At 50.5% G+C, this 26,749-nt stretch overlaps 4 protein-coding genes and 1 long non-coding RNA gene across 12 annotated transcripts in view; 3 read left to right on the plus strand and 2 right to left on the minus strand.

The window, feature by feature from the left end:
* Positions 1 to 366: 366 nt before the first annotated feature.
* RNF39 (ring finger protein 39) lies at positions 367 to 4,851 on the plus strand. The gene is made up of 4 exons (XM_059702230.1): positions 367 to 820; positions 2,053 to 2,075; positions 2,283 to 2,374; positions 3,521 to 4,851. Exons 1-4 carry the CDS (start codon positions 470 to 472, stop codon positions 4,096 to 4,098), a joined length of 1,044 nt encoding a protein of 347 aa, XP_059558213.1. The 5' UTR covers positions 367 to 469; the 3' UTR covers positions 4,099 to 4,851.
* Positions 4,852 to 5,955: 1,104 nt separating this feature from the next.
* On the minus strand, positions 5,956 to 7,928 carry PPP1R11 (protein phosphatase 1 regulatory inhibitor subunit 11). 2 transcript variants are annotated; one of them, XM_059702226.1, is made up of 3 exons: positions 7,651 to 7,928; positions 6,611 to 6,719; positions 5,956 to 6,177 (listed from the first exon to the last, which is right to left on the minus strand). In XM_059702226.1, the coding sequence occupies exons 1-3, from the start codon at positions 7,717 to 7,719 to the stop codon at positions 5,975 to 5,977; spliced, it is 381 nt and encodes a 126-aa protein (XP_059558209.1). In that variant the 5' UTR covers positions 7,720 to 7,928; the 3' UTR covers positions 5,956 to 5,974. The 2 variants fall into 2 exon arrangements, with proteins under 2 accessions (XP_059558209.1, XP_059558210.1); XM_059702227.1 differs by lacking the exon at positions 7,651 to 7,928 and adding an exon at positions 7,485 to 7,566.
* Positions 7,929 to 8,146: 218 nt separating this feature from the next.
* LOC132237567 (uncharacterized) lies at positions 8,147 to 9,756 on the plus strand. The gene is made up of 2 exons (XR_009453553.1): positions 8,147 to 8,453; positions 8,883 to 9,756. It is a non-coding gene; the product is annotated as an uncharacterized LOC132237567 (long non-coding RNA).
* Positions 9,757 to 11,505: 1,749 nt separating this feature from the next.
* POLR1H (RNA polymerase I subunit H) lies at positions 11,506 to 14,542 on the minus strand. 2 transcript variants are annotated; one of them, XM_059702228.1, is made up of 5 exons: positions 14,399 to 14,542; positions 14,117 to 14,271; positions 13,842 to 13,942; positions 13,554 to 13,663; positions 11,506 to 11,739 (listed from the first exon to the last, which is right to left on the minus strand). In XM_059702228.1, exons 2-5 carry the CDS (start codon positions 14,250 to 14,252, stop codon positions 11,715 to 11,717), a joined length of 372 nt encoding a protein of 123 aa, XP_059558211.1. In that variant the 5' UTR covers positions 14,253 to 14,271; positions 14,399 to 14,542; the 3' UTR covers positions 11,506 to 11,714. The 2 variants fall into 2 exon arrangements, with proteins under 2 accessions (XP_059558211.1, XP_059558212.1); XM_059702229.1 differs by having other exon boundaries at positions 14,117 to 14,444.
* A 78-nt stretch (positions 14,543 to 14,620) lies between these two features.
* ZFP57 (ZFP57 zinc finger protein) overlaps positions 14,621 to 26,749 on the plus strand; it is a 45,781-nt gene continuing 33,652 nt past the window's right edge. The window contains exons 1-3 of one of the 6 annotated variants that reach the window (XM_059702217.1): positions 14,621 to 14,762; positions 14,904 to 14,962; positions 17,809 to 17,884. The gene's annotated coding sequence lies outside the window, so the exon portion shown is untranslated. Of the gene's footprint in view, positions 14,963 to 15,097; positions 15,772 to 17,808; positions 17,885 to 18,883; positions 19,495 to 26,749 lie in introns of those variants that run through there. The other 5 variants (XR_009453549.1, XR_009453550.1, XM_059702221.1 and 2 more) reach the window with 5 other exon arrangements.

Below are 26,749 nucleotides of genomic sequence, written 5' to 3' on the forward strand. Positions count from 1 at the left end.
CCAACACTCAGAGGCCTGCCAAAGCCACACGGCCCGGGTCCCCGCTTCCGGCCCCGCCCCCGGGAGTAGGTGTGCCCGCCACCTGGAATGACTCACACCCCGGCGATGTGGGCACCCTGCCCACCGCACACCACGGGCCGAGGGGAAGGTGAGATTTGGGCGGGGCGGGGGGTGGAGGGGACTACCCCTCCCCATAATCGGCCACCTTGCCCCCAGCGCGCCCCTGGTGACCCTCTCTGGCCGGAGGACCCAGGTGTCCTTTCCGCGCGCCCTCCTCCCCAGCTCCGCGGGGACGCGGGAGAACCAGAAGAGGAGTTGCGCAAGGCCGCTGTTTACCTGCCGCGGGCCTCCTCCCTCCCTATAAAACCTGCCGTGGAGGCGAGGCGGCAGCCTGGGACGGAGAGGCCATCCCAGGAGAGGGCAGCGGCGGCAGCAGGGCGGCGGGGACGGCGCGCAGACCCGGCTTCCCATGGAGTCGTCCGCTCCAGGCCCCGGGCTGGTGGAGCGCCTGGCGCAGCTGGCGACGTGTCCGCTGTGCGGGGGCCCTTTCGAGGACCCGGTACTGCTGGCCTGCGAGCACAGCTTCTGCCGCGCGTGCCTGGCCCGCCGCTGGGGGGCCCCCGGCCCCGAGGCGGCCCCCGCCTGCCCCAGCTGCGGCCAGCCCTGCCCGCGCCGCAGCCTGCGGTCCCACGTGCGCCTGGCCGTGGAGGTGCGCATCAGCCGCGGGCTGCGCGAGCGGCTGGCCGAGCCGGGGGCCCGCGCCCGGAGGCGCCGCGGCGGCCGCATCCCCACCATGGGCAGCCTGGACGCTCCGGGAGAGGTGAGGCGGGACGCGGCCGCTGCGGTCGGCGGAGGGAGCTCCTCGGGCGCCCGGGCGGGGGCCGGTGCCTCCAGCGCCCGAGCCTCGGCGGCGTAGAGGCAAAGGATGGAGCTGGGAGAAGGGCAGAAAGGCAGGGCGGGGCGGGGCGCGGCCCGAGTGCTAGGGGAGCGGGCGGAGCGAGGGGCTGCCTGGGGAGGCGAGGGGGGACCTGGGCCGGAGGGTGGGGAGCCCGAGGGAGGGCGGAGAGGGTGCAGATCCGAAAGCCCCGCCGCCGGCCGGGCCGAGCCGGGTGGGTGGTGGTTGTTGTTATTGCCGCGGCTCCTCCCAGGCCCCGGGCAGGGCGGCCGGATCTGGAAGAACTGCCGTGGGGCCTCAGCCTCTACTTCCCCGCCTGGTCACCCACCCGCGGTCGCGCCCCTCCTGGGTCGGCAATCAGCCCCAGCCCCTTGCGAGACCCCCGGTTTGGGGATTCCCGACCCGCTTCTCCCCAGCAGCTAAGCCGTCTCCGGCCTTGCTCCCCCTCTTTGAGGTCTACGTGGACCAGAACCTCCCGGTTTAGGGTAACTGGCGCAGTGAGGCCCAGCCTCCTCTCTCCCTCTGCACCGCGCTCGCCGCTCCAGGGGTGCTCCGGACTGGGAGGGGCGGAGGAGCCCGGCGTGCGGGGGGCGGTATCGGCCTCTGTGCGGCTCCCCGGGTCCTGTTGAGCTTGCTGGACACAAGTCCGGCCGCCTCCCTGGCCAGAATGCAGAGACCACAAAGCAAAGGGCCCAATAAACGCCACTGGGCTTTTATGGCAAGAAGTGAAGCAGCTTTATTATAAAGCTTTAAAATGCGAACCCTTTACCCAAGGGCTCTGAGTATGTTTGGTCTGTGTGATTGATGTAAAGGGTTACACCCTCAGGGAGGGCGGGAAGGACAGGCTCCGAGGCAGAGGACGGGGCTGTGGGCAGCAAGGAAAGGCCAGGACTCCCGGGGCAAGCAAAGGGCGTGGATGCGGCTGGGCACTGAGGCCTGGGGGACGGGGCAGGACAGTGCCTGGTGGTGGTAGGAGAATGGAGTGCGGTGAAGGGGGTTGCGAGAGGAGACCGGGAATCGGGAGCACAGGGGTAAAGGGGAGATGTGCTGAGAGATGGGGCCTCACACCTCTGACCTGCTCACCTGAGGGGGAGGCGGTGAGGGCTCCGCACCGTGTAAAGCTCAGAGCTCACATCCACGTTTTCCTCTGCCCCCAGGACATGCGGGAGACATGGAGAAGGTGAGTCCCACGTTGACTGTTCCTTCCTTTCCACCCCCACCTGCCCACCCATCACCCATCACTGGGCCCCACCTCTGTACCCACTCAGACAGGGTTTCTGGGTGCCCTACCCCTCCCTGCACCAGAGATGCCATGTGGTAGGAGAGGGGGCAACGGAGGGCAAAGGGTGGCTACTGGTTTCCTGACCTTTCTCCCTCATTTGTCCAGACTTGATGCCCCCACACCCCAGTCATCTCACTCTGAGGACGAGCTCCCCGAGGACTACCCGGTTGTCAGGAACATGCTGCACAGGCTGGCGGGTAAGGGTGGGAGAGGCTGTTCCAGGTCTGCTCCTGTCTCTCAGAAACCACCAAGCCCTTTGGACTGTGTCTGTGTCCTAGGGGCGCTGTGACACAGCCTCACGCAGGGGCCTCAGCACCAGCAGCTTATTCTCACAGTCCTGGCGTGGGGGCCTGCTGAGGGCTGAGTCGGTCCTGACTCTCCTCGCCTTTGGGGCCGTTCTCCCCGTGTTCCCTCTGCACCCATTTGTCTCTAGGCCCGAACTTCCCCTTTTTATAAGGACACCGCTCATATTGGACTAGGCTCCACCCTACTGACCTCATTTAACTTGATTACCGCTGTAAAGACTCTATTCCCAAATAAGGTCACATTCTGAGGTATTGGGGGAGGAAACAGATTCAACCCATAACAATGCCTACCCTCAAGTGCTCCTGTTTCAGCCATTCTTCCCTCTTACCTTTTCAAACACTCACACAACAGACCCCTGAAGGTCAGTGGCCTTTCAGAAACCCGTTTCCGCTCCCTCCTCTCCTGCACTTCTGCCCAGGACGCTAGGCGCCTCTGCAGCCACTGGGAGTTCCTGCCTCCACCCTCCTGGTCACCCACCACCCTGCCCACCCCAGATTGCTTCTTGTACCCCGAATCCAGAAATCTTTTCTCAACGCCCCCCATACACTCAAGGCCAATAACTATTTCTCTGGCCCCTTTGGCTATCACCAAACTGCCCAACTCTGCCCCACGCTCCCTCTAAGAGGCCTGTCCACTCCACCTATTCCTGTGGGTGAGTGGGCTGGTTTCTCCAGATACCTAGGATTCCTCCCGCCCCTCCCCTCTGACACTGGGGTTCCGGTATCTGGTATCACTCTGTCTCTAGATCCACCTTCCCCATCCTGCTGGCCCAGCTCCCAGCCCCACCCCAGATACTGCAGATGGAGGTGTCAGGCCTCATTCCTCCTGTCAGGCCAGCCTCTCTCCTTCCCAAGTCCAGTCCTACAGAAAGGGCATCAGTGTGCAGGCTGGGTCCTGCCCAGACCTACCCTCCTGAGTCCCACAGCCACCTTGCAGCTGCCTGGGCCTCTAGGTGGCCCCCGCTGGGAACGCTGGGTCCCGTGCCCCTGACCCAGCAACCCTCTCTCTCGGCGCCCCTCCTGTCTTGTGCTCCACAGCCGACCTGACCCTGGACCCTAGCACTGCCCACCGCCGCCTGCTCATCTCCGCTGACCGCCGCAGCGTCCGGCTGGCCCCTCCAGGGACACCCGAGCCCCCTGACAGCCCAGCACGCTTCGATCAGCTCCCCGCGGTGCTGGGCGAGCAGGGCTTCGGGGCGGGCCGCCACTGCTGGGAGGTGGAGACCGCGGACCCTGCCTCGGGCGGAGCCCCTCCTGGGGAGGACGACGACGTGGAGAGTCACTACGCCTTCGGTGCAGCTGGGGAGTCGGTGCAACGCAAGGGCCGCGTAGGGCTGTGCCCTGTGGGCTCGGTGTGGGCCGTCGAGGGCCGCGGTGGCCGCCTGTGGGCACTCACGGCACCCGAGCCCACCCCACTGGGCGGCGCCGGGCCCCCGCCGCGGCGGATCCGCGTGGACTTGGACTGGGAGCGGGGCCGCGTGGCCTTCTACGACGGCCGCTCGCTGGACCTGCTGTTCGCCTTCCAGGCCCCCGGCCCCCTGGGGCAGCGGGTCTTCCCACTGCTCTGCACGCGTGACCCTCGCGCCCCGCTGCGCATCGTGCCGGCGGAGGGCTGAGCCGTGCGCGCCTCCTTCCTCCTTCGGGCCCCGCCTGCTCTGGGGCTCGGAGGCCCTCCTGCAGGGACCTGTCCACACCCGCCCGCAGCGAGTTCCGATGAGCAACCTGCCCACCCACATGGGATCTTTTCTCCCACACAGTGAGACTCAACTGAACTCGTTTCCACATCAGTCCCAACGCCCCATCCATTGCACTCCTCTTCTCAGGAGCTTCTCCCCTCCAGCCCCTCCCCCATCTACACTGCTCCAGGCTCTAACAATATTTCCCCTCCACTTCCGCCTCTGCTGGTCTCAACACAAGACCAGCCCCCCCCAGGCTTTCCTGCCCGTCCATTCTCAGGCCTCTCCAGGGAAGCAAGACCTCCTCCTAGAAGCAAGAGGCTGGGCTCTGGCCTTAGGGTTCTCTAGGAAGCTTAATGTCAAGGTTGGTGGTTCTTTTTATGGGGGGAGGGGGTCCTACTTCATGGTGACTGCTTCCCACGTTCAGTCTTTTCCCACGAAGAACCTTCTCTGAACTACCCCCTGTACTGTTCCAGTAAGAAGCCAACAGTAAGGCCCTAGCGCCAGTTTGGCTCTGTGGATAGAGCATCGGCCTGTGGACTGAAGGGTCCCAGGTTCGATTCCAGCTAAGGACACATGCCCAGGTTGCGGACTTGTTCCCCAGTAGGGGATGTGTAGGAGGCAGCTGATCAATGGTTCTCTCTCATCATTGATGTTTCAGTCTCTCTCCCTCGCTGAAATCAATAAAACAAATTTAAAAAAGAAAGAAAGAAACCGACAGTGCTACCTCTCCTTTCCTCAACCTGGGGATGGCCCAGACACCTATGGCCTCCTTGTGTGTAGCCTCACACCTCCCCCCACATGTATAAAAGGGCCCATATTTAACACATTTTATGATGTTGGGTTATTTATTTTGTGCACCTGTGTCAATAAATGAGATCTCTGTGGTGGTGTGGATCTGATTATCTCTGCAAGTGTGCGTGGCCAGAGGCATGGGCAATGACATTCAGATCCCAAGGAGGGCCAAGGGAGCTGGACGCCTGGACTGGCAGACATCAGAGCCAGGCAGGAAGGGGTGAGAGTGGAGTGCAGGGGACACACCCTCATCTCTGCTCTTTTCCTTCCTCTCCCTGTGACGATGTTGGACCTGTCTCTGAAGCTGGAAGACCAAACTGAAAAGACAGTTGGCCCTAAGTGACCACTCCCAAAGCCAGCTTTGTCAGAAACCCTAGGTCACAGGTGAAGGGTGAGGAAAGAGGACATGACTTCTTTTTTCATTTTCCATTAAAGGTGAGAATGACAAAGACCTTTCTCTCCCCCAACTCCTCCTGAGTGCATGAGAGAGTGGGCAGGAGTGGAGCAGAAGGGCTGGGAGCTCTCCACAACCCCTCACACCGCAGCAAGGACTAGGCGCTCGGACTATATAAATACAAATACATTTGCGGAAGAGCTCTAAGCCAGGACGAGCAAGCGCGGCTGGGGCAGGACTGCCTGGAACCTGACCGGGACCCTGGCAGTGAAAGCTGGGCTGTTGGAAATCCAATCTAAGCATTTGGGACTCAAGCAGAGTGCAGGGAGCCGAGAGCTGGGTCCCAGGGCAGGTGATGTGGCAGTGGGAGCAAAGGGAAGAGACTAGGACCAAGATGCCTAGATCCCTGGCGGGAAGAGGATGGGTACTTCAACCCAGAAGCCTGGGCTCTAGAATAGCAGCAAATCCGAATTCCAGGATCTCTGTCCACCCTCCTCTCCTTCCCTCCTTCAGACAGAGAGGTGGGTGGGGACTGGAGAATGATCAAACCATGGGTTTAGTCCCCAAGTAGCAACATGAATATAGTCAGGGCCAGACAGACACAGAAGTGGTGAGGGAGAGAGGAATTTAGTGCTGCATTGGCCCTGGAGGGGGCTGGGACGGGTCAGGGGGCTGGGACGGGGTGGTGGGGCTCGGTCCGGGGGTTCCACGGCGCCGTCCTTTGCGGTGGCCCCGTACACAGTGTGTGTGACCACAGCCTTCCTCTTCCTCCTCATCACTCTCCGTAGAGCTCTCACCAAAGGCCCGAGGTTTCTCATAAATACAGCAGCCTGGGTTTGGAAGGAGGAGCCCGGTTAAAAAGGGGGAAGGGCAAGATGCAGAGCCAGTCCATTCCCAGTGGGTCTCAGTAAGAATTCCTACTTCCACTATTGACTCCTTCTATCTTCCAGGATCCAGTTTCCCCAGGGTCACCCCCTGGCACTCAGACACTCAACCCATCATCTTCTGAGAGAGCCAGGAGTCCAAAGCTCCACTTCTCTATCTCTGATACCCCTTGCCTTCAAGCCTTGGGACATCCCATCCCAATTGGAGCCCTCCGCACCTCTCATTTTAACCTCCTCTCCCTGATGCCAGAGAGCCACCGAGGCAACAACAGGACTGGGGGCACCTGGGGGCTTCAGGCCGGCCAGTGGATGTGAGGAGGTCGAAGCACGCGGATGGGAGTGAGAACTCCAGGGTTACCGTGGGCCGGCAATCACTCACATTTTGATGAGCGGCGCCCCATGTGTTCGTTGTCCACAGTGTCACTCGTCCATTCCACCTTTTTCTCTGGCTTCCGTTTCCGCAGTTTGATGGTCAGGCTCCGGTTCTCCTAGGTTGACAGAGATGGGCATAGCGTGTAGTCCCCTCCTGTGGACCATCCACTCCCTCCCGGGGCCTCCTGAGTATCAGACAGCACCGGAAGAGCTGAGTGGTGGGAGACGAACCAGAACAGGCCTCTGACTCCTTCGGGGACCATGAAGTAGTACTTCCTGCTCTTGGTAACCACGAGCACACAAGGAAGTCACGATTCCTAACCCAGAGAAGGTCCCAGAAAATCCTCAAAGGAAAACAGAACCCTCACTGTTTCTCCATTTTCTCCCCCAACTTATCCTTGGTGGTATTTAGTTTCTCCGTCTCAAAGCCTCATCTATGATCTCTTTTTTCAGAGCCCAGCCCTCCTTACCTCTTAGTCACCTATTCCCTAGCATCCTGGAATCTCTGGTAACCATTATTCTAAACTCCCTTAATCCAAGTGTTATTAGCCCAATACAACCTTCTCCCTTTGAAAACAACCTAACATGTTTTTGCAAAAATGCTACCTTTTTCTCTATTTACATCTCCTCTGATTTTTCAAAATATTATCTTCATTTCCTTTTCTGTTGTTCCCTCCTTCTCCCTGCTTCCTTTTACATGCACCCCTTCGACAAATACTTATTGGTATGCATGCTTCCGAGTTCCCCGCAGCTGGCCTCCAACCATGCTTTCTGACTTGGCCTTCTTTCCCCGCACCTCCCGCGCTCCTCAGCCCCCGCTCTTCCTTACACCACCGCCACCCCAGCAGCACCCCTACATCCAAACATGTCACTTGACCCACCTGCACCATCCCTGCCACTACCAATACCCCAAGTCCGGGCGATTCTCCCAACCCCACTCCTCCCTTATGCGCCGGCCCAGGCCCTCCAGCAACTCTCCAGAGCCCTATCCCCGCCCTCCCGGTACCTCCCAGACCCCTAAACAGCACCGCCCCCCGCCTTTCTCACGGGCTCGGTTGTCACGGTAACCGTTGTCTCAGTGACGGTCTCACTCAGCCCGGGCCCCGCCTCGGCCATGGCTCAGGCTGAGGGGAGGAGGGGGAGACACCCTTCCCTTGCTCCGCGTCTCCGGGACCTAAGAGGATCGGTATCGGACTCAGAGTGGCGGCCAGGACCCTCCACCTCTTTTCCCCTCCTCCTGGGCCTCCGCTTCGCCACCCCTGGGGACAGCCTGTGCAGCCCCACTTCCGGCCCCCGGCTTCCGGGTGTGACGCCGCCGGTGGTCCCGCCCGGCACCGACTGCACGCAGCGCAGGCGCGGCCGGAGCGGCGCTGCCGTCGCGTCGCAGTGCGCAGGCGCCGCGCGGACCCGCGTGGGGAGGAGTCGCGGAGGGCGCCGCGGGGCAGTCAAGGGCGGCCGCGCGCAGGTCAGGTAGGAGGGCGGTCCCGAGGGGCCGCCTCCATCCCTGGGTGGGTGGGCGGGGCACTGAGGAGCTAAGGTAATGGCCCATTCTGTTTCCTTATTGTTTGGCATGGGAATTACAGAAAGGGGACCTAGGAGCAGTGGGAACACACGTAAGAATCTGGGTTCCAGCGCTGGCCGGTATACTCAGTGGTTCGATTCCCATACCTGCGTGGCAGGTTGGTCCCGCCAGTCTCGGGGCACGCGGGAGGCAGCCAGTAGATGTGTCTCTCACATGGATGTCCCTTTCTCTCTCCCCTCCTCCTTCCGCGCCCTTCCACTCTCTAAAAATCAATGGAAAAAATAGGGTGTGTTTCACAGACATGAGCAGAACAAGGATGATGGACCAGGTACAGAAACTCGCCACAGCACAAAGCCCCAGATGCCTGCAAGGGGCAAAACTGGGAACACAGAACCTTGTCCCCAGGGCAACCTCCCTCCCTAGCACCTGTACCAAGTGCACACTGGTCTCCCTCACTGGTCATGCTGTTTGGACCCTGACCTTTTCCTCCCTAAAGATAACATCAGTTGTGCCTAAACCGGTTTGGCTCGGTGGATGGAGCGTCGGCCTGCGGACTGAAGGGTCCCAGGTTTGATTCCGGTCAGGGGCATGTGCCTGGGTTGCGGGCACATCCCCGGTGGGGGATGTGCAGGAGGCGGCTGGTCGATGTTTCTCTCTCATCGATGTTTCTGACTCTCTGTCTCTCTCCCTTCCTCTCTGTGAAAAATCAATAAAATGTATTTAAAAAAAAAAAAAGATAACATCAGTTGTATTTCAGCTCCAGGCCCAGAAAAGCAGCAAAACCAGACAAGTGACAAGTGGCTGCTTCAGGACCAGCTGCAGTGACTGATGACCCCCTGCCCTGGCGCTGACCAGTCAGTGGAGATCATGGCCCTGAAAAAGCTCCCCTGGAAAGCTGATGGACATTCTATTGAGACCCTCTCCTGAGAGCTCCCCTAAGATTCCCACCTGCAAGATAGAAGTACAGGAGGATGAAGGACCCATCCCATTGAGAACTCTCCTCCCCGGAGCATGCCAGGGCCTTTCCCTTGCCCCTACTTCCCGCTAAGGCAGTGGTTCTCAACCTTCCTAATGCTGAGGCCCTTTAATACAGTTCCTCATGTTGTGGTGACCCCCAACCATAAAATTATTTTCGTTGCTACTTCATAACTAATTTTGCTACTGTTATGAATCGTAATGTAAATATCTGATATGCAGGATGTATTTTCATTGTTACAAATTGAACATAATTAAAGCCTAGTGATTAATCACAAAAACAATATGTAATTATATGTTTTCTGATGGTCTTAGGCGACCCCTGTGAAAGGGTGGTTCGACCCCCAAAGGGGTCACGACCCACAGGTTGAGAGCTGCTGCTCTAAGGGACCGTGAGACTTGCAACCAGGGGAGCAATGGCGAGCACAGCTTGTCCCAGGCTCACTCCCTGAACCTGTCTCCAAGGCCCCCTTTTCTCTGACTTTTCAGTGACCCAGAACAGCCCCACCTAGGCTCTCCTGTTACTTTTTCTATGCATCTTACTTGTTTCACTGCCCTTCGTATATTTTTGCTGACATCATCAACCAGTGCTGTGTAGCCCTTCCCTTTGGATAGCCCCATCCCCTTTTCTTTAAATAAATTCAATTTTTCTTGAATTTATTGCAAGGACTTGAGATTGCTATTTAGCCTGCCCATGCACCACCAACTTTTTAAAAAATTTTTTTAAATATATATTTTATTGATTTTTTTTACAGAGAGGAAAGGAGAGGGATAGAGAGTTAGAAACATCGATGAGAGAGAAACATCTATCAGCTGCCTCTTGCACACCCCCTACTGGGTATGTACCCGCAACCAAGGTACATGCCCTTGACTGAAATCGAACCTGGGACCCTTCGGTCTGCAGGCCGACGCTCTATCCACTGAGCCAAACCGGTTAGGGCGCACCACCAACTTTAACCATTCAGTGAGGATTAACAAAAAAAGAAAAACAAAAAGAACCTGGGTTCTAGGACCTGTCCTCTGCTGATAAGTGTCCAAGCAGGGCATGCATGCACGTTCGGCTGGGACACTTTCCCTGTGATTGCACTAGGCCTTGGAGATGGAGGTGCATGAAGCACTGTGATCCTGCCTTTTAGCTCCCAGACTAGTGGGAGAGATTGGCATGCTTAGCAATAACAAAAATAGAAGACATTGGGATATTAATGCATATGCAAATCTCATCTGTGAAGAATTTAGCTGTATATAGCTAACATTTTCTCTGGAGAACAATTCATGCTATGATAAAAATATGTGCTTAGGGAGCAAGAGTGGTGAAAAGGGAACACAAGGCAGACAAAGGGATGCGTGGGGATTTTTTTAGGTGCAAAGAGCAGCTTATGGAGACATAGATGTGTACTGAAGGACATGCAGTTGGGATGTACAAAGGTGGGATGTAAGGGGAGTGCCAACGAGGCTTGACAGGTAGGCTCAGTTATACGGGAGGCCTGTATGCTTTGCTAAGAAACTTGGACTTTATCCAGTCAGTATGGGTCAAGGAAAGGCTTAATGTAGGGTAGAAACGTGAACAGATTTCAGATTTCAGGAGGCAAGGAAGTCAACTGCCAGAACAGTTCAAATGTACAATGCAGAAGACTGCCCTGCCCATCCCTCAAAGTTGCTGAGGGGGTCAAACAAGATAACGGTATGTTTGAGAGCCCTGAATATACAAAAGGTCACACAATTACAAGATAATCACTACTACTTTCACCCCTTGATCACCATTTAAGCCAAAGAACCAAGGAATGCAGGAATACTGATTCTCAGACTACAGTGTGAATGTTTATTGTGCCTAGACTGTGTATTTTTTTCCCTTTGAAGTTTATGGTCCAATCTGAAAAAAGCAAGGTACAATTCAGTATGTACAGCATAACCCAATAAGAAAACAAGTATCTCTGTGGATTAGGATTCCTTGTCGTCTTTACTTTTTTCTATCTATCTATCAACCTATTACAATATATATTATATTTATCTCAAGAACAATAAAAAAACAATTCCCAAAATGTTCACCTGTAGTAAGTGCACACTGGTATCCCTTAGTATCAGATTTTTTGTTGTGCAAACTTACATAGGAAATAGATCTTGTTAAATTTTCTGTTGACTCTCTCACTATCCAAACCCCACTTTTTGTTTCCCTAAACTCAGGAACCAAATAGATTTAGGTAGTGAGAAAATACTTATAATTGCTTTTTTTATATTAGCCTCATTGCTGGCTTCAATTTTTTGGCTTTTTCTTTTTCTTTCTCATCTACTAATGTATACTCTTTTTATAGATGATATATTTGTTAAAAGACCAAACATATCTCTATGAACTCATTTGAATTCCATTTGGAACAAAACAGATTATAGATAACACACACATATTTGGGTCTTATTGAAAAACATAGCTTTAATAGGAAAACTCAACTAGGAATAGGAGCAACCTGGGGACAACAGTACTCCTCACATGGTGATGTGCTTCTCGGGGAGCAAATACTGCAACCAGGGGATGGACAAGGATCTAGGAACCAATATCCTTCACCTCCCAAGGAAGAGGAGGGGGGAGGGATTGTTGAGTTGCCCAGAAATAAAAGGAAAATCAAGAATCTTCCTTCTCCTGGAACCTATGGAGAAAGAAAGGATTTCTTTGTTATATTGGATTGAAGGAAGAGGTTCTAGCAGTGTAAGATGACATACTCAAATAATCAAGGAAGGGCTTTTATTTATGAAACTGTGGAAAGCTAGCTCCCATAAATGGTCCTCTAACTTCAAGCCAACTAAAAATGCTGGGATTGAAAATACATTGAAAGAATTATGACCAAGAAGTATGCAGATATTTCTTGGAATGCGAAAAGCACTAGCCATGAAAGAAAAAAAAAAGGATAAACTGGACCTCATAAAAATTTAAAACTTCTGTTCATTTAAAAAAAAGTTAAGAAAATAAATAGATAAGACTGGGGGAAATACTGTCAAAAGATATATCTAACAATATTTTTAATCCATTGATGAGATGGCAAGAAAGTAAATGCAATTCATATTGGGTAAATGATGTAAAACCAAAAAACTAAACAGGTAAGTGAAAACTGAAACCCCTGCTACCATGGTCCTCTTGCTGTTTTGACAGCCATATGAAGGAATCTTAGACAGAACTACAATGTATGATTGGAGGTACTGGGCATACATTTGGGACCCCCAGGGGGCTACCCCTCTGTGTAAAAGTAAACAAAATCTAACTCTGCAGAAGGAGAATTTTGTGTCAGTAGGTAGAGGAAGGAAAATCTCTGAGGTTTTCTAACCATAGCTGGCCCTTGCATGGACTTGCAGTCCCAATTCATACTACCACTATAGTTGAGAACAACCTGGAACCAAGTTTAAAGTGATTCTGTCTTGTGCCTCAAGGGACCTGAACAGGAAACACAAATGCTGAGGATTGAGCATTCATCCCATGCTTCAAAGAATTCCCATAGTTCAAATTCTAAAAAACTGAATTTTATAAAACAAAGAAAATTATATCAAAAATAATAGCTGAAATAAGCTGAAGACAGAATTAGTGACCTAGGAGAAACCTGAAGAAATTACCCAGAAGCAGCATAGAGAGAAAGAGATAGGAAGTATGAAAAACAAGGGTGAGAGAAATGAAGGATAGACAGTCTAATAAACAACTAATTAATTAGGGTTCCAGCATGTGAGAATTGAGAACATAGGGAAAAGCAATATTCAATAAGATAATGGCTGATAATTTTACAAGGTTGATGGGGAAAAGAGAAAAATCAATCCTCAATGTTGAAAAGTTCAACAAATCCCAAACAAGATTTTTAAAAGCCACATTTTGCAACACTGCAGTATGACTGCGGAGCGCCAGAGACAAGAGGAGCTCTTAAAGCCACCAGCGAGCCTGCTCTTTAACTCACACACCATCTCAGGAAAGCAGAACTGCCTTGGTGCAGTGGGAGACGCCAACATCACTGCTGACCACTGAGCATACTTGCCTTCTGTATTTTTCATTTCCTCTTAAATATGTTAAAAGGTTTAGTTTATTGGCATTAAAAGGATAAGAAAAGCCCTAACTGGTTTGGCTCACTCCATAGAGCCTCGGCCTGCAGAATGAAGGGTCCCAGGTTTGATTCCAGTCAAGGGCATGTATCTTGGTTGCGGGCACATCCCCAGTAGGGGGTGTGCAGGAGGCAGCTGATGGATGTTTCTAACTGTCTATACCTCTCCTTTCCTCTCTGTGAAAAATCAATACAAAAATATATTTTTTAAAAAAGTGTAATTTTTAAAAATAAAACCACCACAAATCTTCCTACTACCAGAACTGTACAAAAAATGGATGGGACCAAAAGAAGTAATTGTTTATTCAGGACAAAAAGTAAACCTGTGGAGCTGCTTAGTTAGCAAACAGCCTGAGAACGGGCAGCGGCCAGGCGGGGATACGCACTTGCAGCGGGTGCAGGTGTAGAAGACGGTCTGGCCCTCGTCGGCGGAGCGCATCTGCCGGGTGCGGTAAGCCATCCCCTCGTGACCGCAGCGGGCGCAGCGCCTGTCCACCTGGAAGCCACGGCGGGTGAGGGGCCTCGCAGCCCCTACGGCTCCCCCTGGGCACTGCTGCTCCCCAGGCCCCTCTTTTGTGTGGGGATCGGGCACAAAACTCTCCAGCTCGTAGCAATCGCCCTCCGTGTCAGTCGTGCCCGCCCTGCGGGGGCCGTCCTTGACGTCATCCACTCACCACTGGCCCCTGGAGCTCGGGGCCGGCCTCCATCGACACGGGCGTGGCTGTGCCCAGCTTGTGGAACACGACTGCGGTCCTCACCACCTTCCCCTCCAAGTCTGCGCAGAGCGAGCACGGGTCGGGCCGACGCACGGGGAGCCCTCCCGGGGAACCTGGCGGCCCGCCTCCCTTCCCCTCAGGTTGCGCCCCGAGACCAAATCTCGTGCCTGACCTCCTGCCTCCGACCCCTGCCCGCCGGGGCCTCAGCCGGGACCCTGCCTAGGAGCCCTCACCTCGCACGTGGATGGAGAAGCCGCAGCGGGTACAGGTGACTGCATCCTGAGTGCCTGGCAGAGGCAGGACTGAGCCGCAATCCGGACAGAAATCCAGATCCGACTGGAAGCTGGAGCCGTTGCCGGCGAGGTCCATGATGGACGGTGGGCGAAGGCTGCGAAGGGAGGAGAAGGTTATGAACAAAAGACAGAGAGCGCTCTTTCCCACGCAGGGGCCATTCTCATGCTGTGCCTGGATCTCCGCCAACCGAACCCGAGCCCCCTCCCACGCGTGTGTCGTGCCTCTGCGACCGCGGAGCCCGAGCGCGGCTCCCGCGGGGCTTGCGGGCTTCCCGGGGCCGGCGAAAGAGCCGCCGACGCCGCGGGCTAAAGCGTCCGCTGGCGCGGGCGGCGGGGCAGCGAGCACGTGGCGGGCTAGAGCGTCCGCTGGCGCGGGCGGCGGGGCAGCGAGAAGCGGCGGCTAGAGCGTCCGCTGGCGCGGGCGGCGGGGCAGCGAGCACGCGGCGGGCTAGAGCATCGCCACTGCCGGCTCCCCATTGGCTGTGGCGTCATAACCCGCCAGGCGGTTCGGGACCCGCGGAATGGAAGCTCCGGGAAAGGAGTGCGACGTCTCAGCCTGGTTCTGCGACTTCGGCTGAGAAAGCGGGTAATGGATGCGCCGCCGCTGCTTTTCCTCTTCGGACCCAAACCTCGGATGTTTATTTTCTTGGTCTCGCGTCTTACGGGGGACCCAGTGCGGGGGCGCGGTCCCTCCGAAAATCCTTGTAACTTTACCGAATTTCTTAAGGATAGAGAACTGCAACTCCCGCCCTTCTTGAGCCGGTATTTCCCGTTTGCGGCTGCGCGGTGAGTAGAACAAACAAAGCTAAGCGTTTGGGGAGTTAGAGTTTTAGCGCCCGTGGGCCTCGCGGGCCGTACGAGCGTTCTGTGGAGCCCCGCCTGGGCGGTTGGGGCTCTTCCCGGCCTCCGGGAAGGGTGAGTCGGCTTCTGCAGAGGCGGCGAGCGGGGAGGCGGGCGGGCGAAAGGGGAGGAGGAGTGCTCGGTCCCTGGGAATGGAAGGAAGCGGGGTGCCCGGAGCTCGGCCCGGCACCGGGCAGTGGCGAGACCAGAGGCTGACCACCCCGCCTTAGACGCTAGCACTAGGCAAGGGGCAGCCGGGGTAGGATTGCACCGAGACGTAGGTCAAGTTTGTGTTCATTTGCACACCGACCTCCATTTACCGCGTCCCTCGCCTCCCGTCCAACCAGCTCTATCTAAATCGTCATCATCCATTAGGTGGACAGTTGACGTTTCCCAAATCTTTTCTAAAACCTGAGAACAAATAGTTTTAGAAAATCTTGCTACTTGCAGTCATCCGTTAAGTGCAATCTAAAATAGAAACTTGTCCTGAAGTTTCTTAGTTCCCTCTCGGCCCTTGCATCCCCACCCAACCAGGGAGCTGTGTTAAGCTCTCGGTATAAAAGTCCTGGAGCCATCACTCATTTATTTCTCCTCTGAAAGAGAGGAGCTGTGGTCTCTTCCTGAAGAGGCGCTGGCCTTCCTCTCTCTGCTGTAAGGGAAAGACAGTAGTGAGGGGTTAAGACTGACGTCATTTCACCTACCTGCGTGTCATGTTTCCTGTCTTACAAAGCAGGTTTGTTGCTGAACCCATGATGGTAGGCAATTTCTATTCTCACTTCTCTCTGTGTGTTTCTTTGAAAATGGAAATTGAAATTAGTGCTCTTCCCTCATCAACTTTCCCTTTTCTTTTTTAAATATATATATTTTTTGATTTCAGAGAGGAAGGGAGAGAGAGAAACATCAGTGATGAGAAAGAATCATTGATCTGCTGCCTCCTGCACACTCCCTATTTTGCCTTGACTGGAATTGAACCTGGGACCCTTCAGTCCGCAGGCTGACACTCTATCCACTGAGCCAAACCAACCAGGGCAACTTTTCCTTTTCATTGGAGGTCCACCATGGGTGGAATACTGTCCTAATGCAGTAAAGGAACACGAGTGGATAAGGCATGGCCTTTTTCCAATGGAAGCTCACAATCTGTTCAGTTAGTATTTATTTAGCACCTTTGCCAGTCTTTGAGCTGAGGAGGTTGGGCTGCAAAGTTGAAAACTCTGTTCTCTGACCTTAAAAAGTGCAAATGAATAATTAAAATACAATGAAAGTATACTGGTAGGACAAAATGTGAGAACCCAGGATGGGCATATAACACAAATATGCCTGTATACTTCAAGAAAGACTGGTAAATGTTTTAATAAAAAGTAGATACAGTATTATGGGGAACATAAGAGAGAAAGATGCTCAGATATTATATAATACGTATAATCAATCAACAAGTCATTAATTATGAGAACTTGGGATCATGGACTAATGTTAAGTACTGTGCTAGATGCTATATACTAAATAAAAGATGGTCATTTTTTAAATCTCAAAATAGATTCACATAGTAAGAGAAATATGAATGTACCTAAGAGGTCAGTGAAGTCCAATATTTGATATCAAGATCCTTTCTGATAATATGGACACATCACTGTCGTTGTAGATATAATTCCCACCCTTGATGAGTCTGAATTTCAGTCCATTTTTACAGTGATACATGAATACAGATACCATAACATAAACCATGATTGATTTTCAAATGAGTTGTCAAAGTAAAAATGGTAAGTGTTGAGAAGAAGGCAAAATCACTGTTACATAGAGTAAGGCAGAAAGGCTTTCTAGAGAATTAGGGGCCTGACTGTGGAGGGTAGACACCTGGTATTTAATGGAGAACTTGTCACATCAGGCATCATGCCAAGCTCTGTCATCTAGTTCACATTTGTTCTTTCTGATCTCAAGAGGCAGCTTTTTATCTTGTATCTGTCTGTAGATGGGGAAGCTGATGTTGAGAGAGATGACGTTGCTTGCCTGAGTCACACACACAGCCCTGTCAGGTTTCAGAGCCCATGCTTGTAACCATCAGTAATATTCTTAAAAAGGGCTTAGAGATGAGATGTCAGGCATCTTCAGTGGCTTAAATGTGACCTCACAGTAAGCTTCAATGAGGCCAAGGCTGGCAGTCACAGTTGTGTTGCCATCAGGCTGTCCTGTAAGTAAACCAGAGTCAACACAGATTCCCATCATAAGGGGCACACAGGTAATGGTGTCATAATGGATTTAAGGTGAAGGATGAATGGCAGTATAAGGAAGAACAGAATTTCAGAACAAAAGATTAGAGGGCAGAGATGCTGTATTTGCTGATAGAGGCAGAGAGGGCCAGAATCAAGAAACTGCAGAATGAGAATGAACTCCCGCTTCATTCTAGAGTTACCTCAGAAGACAGGGGCGGCTGGGGGGCTGCGCAGTCTGACCTAGATGTGCTTGGGCCACGCTTCACCAAGGAATCTGCCTCTCCCTTCTCCCAGTCCCCGATGCAAGATTCAGAATGGTTTGCGTTGAGTCCACAAGAGAAGTATGCTTTTCATTTATAGGAAATGCTCTTATAAAAAGAGCATTCATTTTATTATTGTCCACCCTAGGACCTGGTAGTTTCCAGGGGGGAAATGGCCCTGTGCGTCTTGCCTGTGAGCAGGTTTACTCTTTCTAAGCGGAATATCCTGGCCTTGGCCAGGGCAGTTTGGTTTGGTTTAGTCAGTATGGGAGATACATTCTGACACGCCACATTCTAATCTGCCTGTGCTTTTCTTGTGTTTCAGGTTGGCCTGGGTTAAAGCATCTAGAGACCCTAGGATTGCTTCAGGTCAGCAGTCCCCACTGGAGAAAAAAATATTGGTAAATAAGTTATCTTCACATCATACAGGTTGGAACTACTAAGAGAAAGAACCTTAGGTTTAAAACCTTTCTGCTGAAGTGACACCTCGAGTAGTGTGTGTACACTGGCAACTGTTTTCTAGCTATATCCATACTTGAAAAACAAAGTATTATTTTGGAAACTCCCAACACTGTATTTTTAAAAAGCTAGTTACTGATTTTGGTGGTAGGTACTTCAACTTTCAGAGCTCACAGGCTCACCTAGGAATGATGGGAGTAACAAAGTTCTTATACTAAAGTAAATCATAAACCACTCATCTTTTCTTGGTGTCAGTAGTCAGGGTAAACTACTGTTTAAATATGTTCAGTGTAAAACGATGGTCACCCTATACAATTCTGTCCCCCCGATAGAATCTAGGTGGTGTGCATACAAAAGCAGCCAGACAACTGAGAACTCAGAAAAACCAAGAAGAGTATCAAACACTCTATAGAGAGCAAGATCTCTCCCTTGACTACTGGCTCGCCCGAGTGGAGTCTTACTATAGTAAAGGATTGGTGGGAATGATGAAAGCACAAGAGGCAGGCAATGGGATTGAGAAGAAATGGGAGGGGAAGGCAACCCAAAGCACAGACAGACAGAAACAGTGCTGCTTGGTGCCTGAGAGAGAGATGAGACACATAGCGCGGCAAATGCAGCAGGCGGCACAGGCCAGAGAGCTCGCAGAGAAAGCCCTCAGACAGTTACTGTGGTCCCCTCCTGAGCCGGCACTCCCCAAGCTTGTGTGCGCAGGGCCTGGCGTCCAGAATGCACAGAGAAGAAAACAGGTAAATGACAGGGAACAGATGCAAATTAAAGATCACCAGGAACGCATGATTAGAGGGAGGGAACTAATAGAGCAAAGACTCAAGGCAAGATTCTTGAGAAAAAGCCAGAGCCAGCCACCTACAACAGAGAAGCGTGAGAGAATAAAGAAAGAGGTAAAAGAATTTGAAAGTGTTATTGCATATCCACTTTTCCAGCCACGCAGAAGTCGGATTAAAGTGAATATTCTTATGGAAAAGTCTCAGAATAGAGAAGAAGAGGATACAATTATAAAAACTTATCAAAGAAAATTTTTAACTCTGCCACCCTTTTTGAGAAGTCAAATAAGAAAAATAAAAATAAAAGATTAGTCAAGTTTCAATGCTTTTCTGGTAAAATGATGTCTCTTAAATGAACCTTTTTGTTTTTAATGCTAGCTCATCCGTCCCAGAGCTCAGTGAATCACGCTCCAGGGGTGTCAGCTACAGAAGTGCCAGCAAGCTCTGGCCTTGAAAACTAGCCTCGCTATTTTTAGTTCATTCAAGTTGCTGTTATTCTCTTTGATCAGTTTTTTCATCTGTGAAGTGGGATTAATATTTTACAGTGCTTATGGGTAGACTGTGATTTCTGTGAAGCATTACATATGTTAGATACTTCACAAATGTTAGTTTCCCCAATGGAGAGACCTGGGTTGGGCAGTGCAGGTGAATAAGGAATTGTACTGATCTGCTTCTCCCATCCCCCTGCTCCCACCCCGGGAGGTTACCTGGGATTGCTAGGGGAAGTGGGGGAGGTTACCTGGGATTGCCAGGGGAAGTGGGGGAGGTTACCTGGGATTGCTAGGGGAAGTGGGGGAGGTTACCTGGGATTGCTAGGGGAAGTGGGGGAGGTTACCTGGGATTGCTAGGGGAAGTGGGAGAGGTTACCTGGGATTGCTGGTGAGAAGTGGGGGAGGTTACCTGGGATTGCTAGGGGAAGTGGGGGAGGTTACCTGGGATTGCCAGGGGAAGTGGGGGAGGTTACCTGGGATTGCTAGGGGAAGTGGGGGAGGTTACCTGGGATTGCTAGGGGAAGTGGGGGAGGTTACCTGGGATTGCTAGGGGAAGTGGGAGAGGTTACCTGGGATTGCTGGTGAGAAGTGGGGGAGGTTACCTGGGATTGCTAGGGGAAGTGGGGGAGGTTACCTGGGATTGCTAGGGGAAGTGGGGGAGGTTACCTGGGATTGCTAGGGGAAGTGTCTGGCCTTACTTCCTGGTCACACCTTTCTCAGGGAAGCAGTAGCCACGCCCTGAGCCTAGCTTAACCTTGCAGTTTACTGTAGGAGACACTTACTTTGGAAAATCTCCCTTGTGCCAGTGTTGCTCCTTCCTGGGAGTGAATACAGAGAAGTCTTGCTCTTGGTTACAGCTCCCACTCTCCGCAGATAGTAAGGTGGCAAGGTTCTGGTGGAGGTGCACAGAAGAGGGTCCCTTGCGCAGGGTGAGGAGGGAGACGGAGAAAGGAGTGTTGTAGTCTCTCAATTTTCTTCCAGCTCCACATTTTGTCACTTTCTATTCCCCGCTTATGCAAGACCTTTCCAGTGTACTATTTGTAAATGATACCATTTAATGCTTTTATTTTGTCCTATATTCATTTTTCTTTTCCATGTTAAATATAATATACAAATGAAAATGTGCCTGTGCACTTGGAAGGACAGTAAAAGACCCCAGCTCAGGCCCCAGAGCCTGTGTGCTCCCTCCCCGGCATGCTTCTCGTCCCTGGAGGCCCTCACTATTCAGAAGTTTGTAGTAACGTCACCTTTTTTAGTCTTTACCACCTCGGCATGTACAGTTGTCCCTTAATGCAGGGGTTAGGGGTCCTGACCGCCCCCCCCCCCCAAGCTGTTGAACATCTGCATATAACTGTTGACTCCCCAAAAACTTCTAATAGCATATTGTTGACCAAAAGCCTCACCAATAGCATGAACAGTCTATTTACATGTATTTTGTATGTTATCTGTATTATAAACTCTATTCTTACAATAAAGTAAGCTAAAGAAAAGAAAATGTTATTAAAAGCGTAAGGAAAATACATTTACAGTACTGTATGTATTAATTGAAAAGAAATCCTCATAAAAGTTGACCATGCAGTTCAAAACCGTATTGTTCATGGGCAACTGTATTCCTAACTGACATAATAGCTCATAGTTGCTTGTGCGTGGACTTTAATTAATTTTAAATACACTGTATTTGGAGAGACCAAGATGGCATCATAGGTAAACACCGGAGATTGCTGCCTTGCACAACAACTTCAAAAATACAACTAAAAGACAAAACAGACATCATCCAGAACCACAGGAAGGCTGGCTGAGTGGAAATTCTACAACTAGAAGGAAAGCGAAAAGCACACTGAGACTCAGAGGAGGTACGGAGGCGCACGTGGAAAGGGCTGGCAACAGAGGACTCAGTTGTCTTTCAATAGGGAGGAAGTCTTGTGGGAAACTGTTTATTGCCTTCACTATCTGATAAGCATAGACAGAGAACTCCCCGAAACCCCCCCAAAGGCTGGGTGCCTTTGAAGCCCTAGCAAAGCTCGGAGCTAGGCGCCACCTCTGTTTGTCCAGACAGTGGTAGCTGAAACTACTCCCCCATTTATTATTATGTAAATCCTTGCTGATGGGCTAGTATGCTTGTTACTAAGGGGTCACCTGCCTAAGGGCTATGCTATGGGTGCATCCCAGATCAATAAAAGCTTGGTGAGGTCTGAGCACGGAGGAAGTCCTTCGGGACTTGCCGCCTGGTCCCCCAATATTGCAAAATTATCTTGTGCCTTTTTCTCTCATTTGTTGTGCGGCTCCTCTTTCAGATACCGAACCCTACTCCATGCAGAACGTGGAGGGAGTCTTACTTGACAAAGTCTCAAGCTCCCAACTGCTCTGAACTCCAGTTCTGGACGAGTCTCTGGGGACGCAAACTCATACAGAAAGAAACTGAACTTTCTCTGGCATTGGGCAGAACTCGAGAGCGGCTTTCTCCCAGAGGTGCTTGCAGCGATTACTGGGACACTGAGACCCGGGGCCTCTTAGGGTAGGACTGAGGATCAGCCATAGCTGCTTGCTCCGCCCTGTTGATCCCTTGAGACTCTCCGCCCCACCCAAGCTGTGAGCAGAGGCTTTTGCATATGAAAGGCCTGGCCCTTTGCAATGTGAAAATTACCTAACAAACTGCAGCTGGGTCAGAGAGACCCAGAACTTCCAAAAGGAGGCCCAAGGCCCCACATCAGCTTGCATTGCTTCACAGCTGGGCCTCATCTGGGCACCTCCAAATCCCAAACAAAGAAGAGGAATCTGCAGATCTCTCCATAGCTCCTGCTGGGTAGCCTCAGGCAGAGGCTAAATTAGCACCTCCTTAGAGAACCAAGAGCCAGTGTACCCAGTGGTCAGAGTGGGACCATCCAGATTACAACTCCTCACATTCATAAAGGACACACACAGGAGGCAGACTCAGTGAGCACCAAAGCCCCACTGAAGCATGTCTTGCCCCATAAGAGTGTCTCCACAGAAGTTCTCCCACCGTAGACACAGCTGATTCTCACAGACAATTGGCCTGGAGATCAATTCCTCCCAGTGATACAACAATCAAGGCTTAACTACAACAAGACTGTGCACAAAGCCCACAAGGGGTGCACCAAGAGTGTCCACCTCAGGTAACTGGGGAGGCTGAGCCACTGGGCCCTATAGGACACCTAGCACACACAGACACTCTATCAACATAGGGAAGCATAAAAAATGCGGAGACAAAGAAACAGGTCACAAATGACAGAAGTGGAGAAAAGCAAATTACTGGATATAGAGTTCAAAACCATGGTTATGAAGTTTTTCAAGAATTTTCTAGAAACCACCACTAAATTTAGTAAGACCCTCAAGAAATCTAGTGAGACCCTCGAGGTTATGAAAAAGCAACTAGAAATTAAGCATACACTGACTGAAATAAAGACTATTCTACAGAGTTCCAATAGCTGACTAGAGGATCTCAAGAATCAAGTCAAAGATTTGAAATACAAAGAAGCAAAATTAACACCCAACCGGAAAAACAAAAAGAAAAAAGAATCCAAAAATATGAAGATAGTGTAAGGAGCCTCTGGGACAACTTCAAACGTACCAACATCCGAATTATGGGAGTGCCAGAAGAAGAGAGAGAGCAAGATATTGAAAACCTATTTGAAGAAATAATGACAGAAAACTTCCCCTACCTGGTGAAAGAAATAGACTTCCAAGTCCAGGAAGTGCAGAGAACCCCAAACAAACGGAATCCAAAGAGGACCACACCAAGATACATTATAATTAAAATGCCAAGAGCAAAAGACAGAGAATCTTAAAAGCAGCAAGAGAAAGACAGTCAGTTACCTACAAGGGAGTAGCCATACTACTGTCAGCTGATTTCTCAACAGAAACTTTGCAGGCCAGAAGGGAGTGGCAAGAAATATTCAAAGTGATGAATACCAAGAGCTTACAACCAAGATTCCTTTACCCAGCAAAGCTATCATTCAGAACTGAAGGTCAGATAAAGAGCTAAAGGAGTTCATCACCACCAAACCAGTATTATAGGAAATGCTGAAAGGTATCCTTTAAGAAGAGGAAGAAGAAGAAAAAGGTAAAGATACAAATTATGAACAAATGCACATCTATCAACAAGTGAATCTAAAAATCAAGTGAATAAATAATCTGATGGGGGAGGGTAAGAGATCAACCGAAGGACTTGTATGCATGCACATAAGCATAACCAATGGACATAAGACATTGAGGGGTAGGGGAGGCCAGGGGATTGTCAAGGGTTGGGAAAAAAGGAGACATATGTAATACTATTTGTAATACTTTAAGCAATAAAACAATTTTTAAAAAATCTAAACAGAAACTGTTGAATATAATAAAATCAGGGGCATAGAAAGGGAGTGGACTGACTGTTCTGGGGGGGGGGGCGGGTAGGGAAAGGGATTTGGGGGTGCGGGAAGAGACTGGACAAAAATCGTACACCTATGGATGAGGACAGTGCGAGGGGGTGGGGGTTAGGGCAAAGGGTGGGGTGGGAACCGGGTGGAGGGGAGCTATGGGGGGATAAAAGAGGAACAACCGTAATAATCTGAACAATAAAGATTTAATTTTAAAAAAGAAAAAAAATACACTCTGATTTGCTGTCTTTGTTGTTAACATCTTTTAGTTCATTCTTGTGGATGTGTGGCACTGCAATTCTCTTTCCTCCCCCTCCCAGCCTGGGGAGTGCTCCAGCGCTGCCTTTACAGCCCTTCCCTACACTCGCTCTCCTTCGTCTCACTGAGCCTCATGGCTCTACCGTCCCGTCCAGATCCACTGACCTACCATAACCCAGAGGCGAGTTCCTGGGGGTGTTCGTTTCATGACATAAAGTGTGCTGCAGCTTCATGACCTTTTCTGCTGTTGCTGTCTTCTGGTTTGTTGCCAGCTTTTGTTTTTGTTTTCTTCTACAAATGGCACTTCCATAAACATTCTTTCTTAACATGATCTGGTGCAGGTGTGCAAGCATTTCTCCAAGGCATGTAAGTTGTGGTATATCCGTTATCACAGTCTTGGTCCTGGAGTTTGTTAGATTTTTATTCCTTTGTGGTTTCATACCTGTAGGTTTGTTCTGTAGAGTCTGGCACATATTACACTTAGTAAATGTTTGTTGGGGGAGAAAAGGATATTTGTTAACTGCTGGAAGCAGGGCTGCGACCTAGAGATCCAGGCCCAGAATACAAAACAGCTGACAACACACCTTTCCTCCTCCTTACAGCCTTTCTGTGCAGTCATAGTCAACCTTTCTTGTTTTTATATTTTAGTTGAGGCACTAAAATATATTTACTTAATTTGTTTTTTAATACTCGTCCAATAAACTCAGGATTTGTTTCTTCCCCTGTCCCCTCTCCCAGAACTCTTTCTTCTCTGCTTTCTAGACAAGGTCACCCACATGTCCTCCTAAGACATGGGCAGCATCATAAAGCTCCTTCAAGTCTGAACAAAAGGGCTCCCCAAGAAGAAGTACTGGGCATCCCCATTTAGTACCAGGATGCTCAAGTCCCTGGAGAGTCATCTGTGCCGAAAGCATGCTGACAGCCCTGAGGAGTGCTGAGCTTAGTATTGGGAGATTTGTTTTGGGCTCTGTATTGGCTGGCTGCCCCGAGAATCACAATTGGGATAATAAACCCTTCCTCACCCAGTTGTTCCCATGAGATAAGAAATAGCGCTTTATACCCATAAAATGCCACAATACGAATTACTGCCCTACTGTCGGTTTTCTTTCCCTACTTTCATGCTGTGCTATACATGTCTCCCCAAATAGAAGCAAGGAAACCCCATAGTTCAAGTTTAAAATGCTAAAGAAAAGTAAATGTTCAGTTTTTTTGTTGAGTTGTATGAGTTCTTTATATATTTTGGGTATTAGCCCCTTATCAGAGGTGTTTGTAAATATTTTGCTCTCATATATTTCCTTCCTGTAATATATGTTTATTTGATTAATATTTGGTTGGTTGCTATTTGTTTTATTGATGGTTTCTTGGGCTGTGCAGCATTTTTTTAGTTTGATATAGTCCTATTCACTTATTTTTGCTGTTACTTACCTGGGGAACAGCAGGCCCAGGGGGTCAGGGATAGGGAGAGGCAGTAGATGTAGCCATGAAAAGTTATCTGGGTCAAAACAAAGTTATCTAGGGTCAAGTTCACAAAAGCCTATTTAAGACCAAAGTCCATAGGTTCAGTAGTTATGCTTTCTTCTATGTAATTTATTGTTTCAGATCAAATATGTGATGACGGGAGGAAACGACTCTGGGTGGTGAACACAACGCAATATACCAGTGATGTGTTACAGAATTGTACACTTGGAACCCATGTAATCTTATAAACCAATGTCACCCAATACATTTAATAAAATTTGAAAATAAACCAATAAGGATATGAATGAAAAGAGGCCAGTTTGTTGACAAGGAAAAACAGCAGAGTGGAAAATGTAGGCTGATAATAAAGCAAATTTTGTCAAGTGTTTATTATATAAACTTGTTTGAAATACCTGGACACAGGATACCATAGTAGGCAGAATCTGGTTGAGTAGGCAAAATAGAGACCATGGCAAGTGTTTACCCAGGAGGTGAAGATGTTGTATTTAGACATAAAGCCGTTTATTCACTCATTCCATAGATATAGAATCCTCTTAGGCGCTCTGCTGATTGCCAGGAACATCAGGGGGGTAAGGCAGGATCTAGTAGAAACATCTATTACAGGAAGGAAAAGCTAACAGAAATGGTCTAAGGGCTACAGAAACAATGGAAAAAGACTGCACAGCCCTTTGGAATAAAGCTAAAGAACTTAGACAAACATTGGAGAAGAGGTGGACACTTTTGGAACTGAAGGGTGGAGCATTTGGTAAGCAGATGAGAAAGGACAATTGGGCCTGGGGAAGCAGGCCCAGAGGGTCAGGGCTAGGGAGTGGCAGTAGATGAAGCCCTGAAAATTATCTGGGTCAGAACAAAGTTATCCGGGTCAGAACCAATGGAATGGTGTGTGGCAGTAGTTTGACTCAGGCGATTGCAAGTGACAGTAAGACTGGTGGGTAAAAGGACATGGAAGTTATTGGATTAATGAAATAGCATTTAGAAGCTCCCATTTAGGTAAAAATTCAAATGTTTGTAGTCATACCATTGGCATCAACTCTTTATTACAATAGGTTTGGAAACTGAATTCTAAAAAGTTGAGTTTTTCACAAGATGAAAATAGCCACGTCACCCCTCCCCCTAAGTCTATAGGTATAAGTACCAAAACATCTCTGACACTAACCCGCCCCAGCTGGATCCAGAGTGAGAAGCCTGCCTGTTAGGGGCCGGAATAGAAGCGGGGACCAGCCACAATGATAAGAAATATTACTCATGTCCTGTCAACCGCGCTGGCTCTGTTCTCACCTGGCTGGGAGCTGCACGCCCCCCAGCACGCCGGACAGAGGAGTTATCCTAGGAATGCAGTCAGTCCATCCTCCTTTTCTGAGAGCTGCCTATCATCATGGGAAGTTCAACAATCTTGTTGCTGAAACAGTCTAGTCCCGGAG

Source organism: Myotis daubentonii, chromosome 6 (genome assembly GCF_963259705.1).
Source record: "Myotis daubentonii chromosome 6, mMyoDau2.1, whole genome shotgun sequence".
Lineage (NCBI taxonomy): Eukaryota > Metazoa > Chordata > Mammalia > Chiroptera > Vespertilionidae > Myotis > Myotis daubentonii.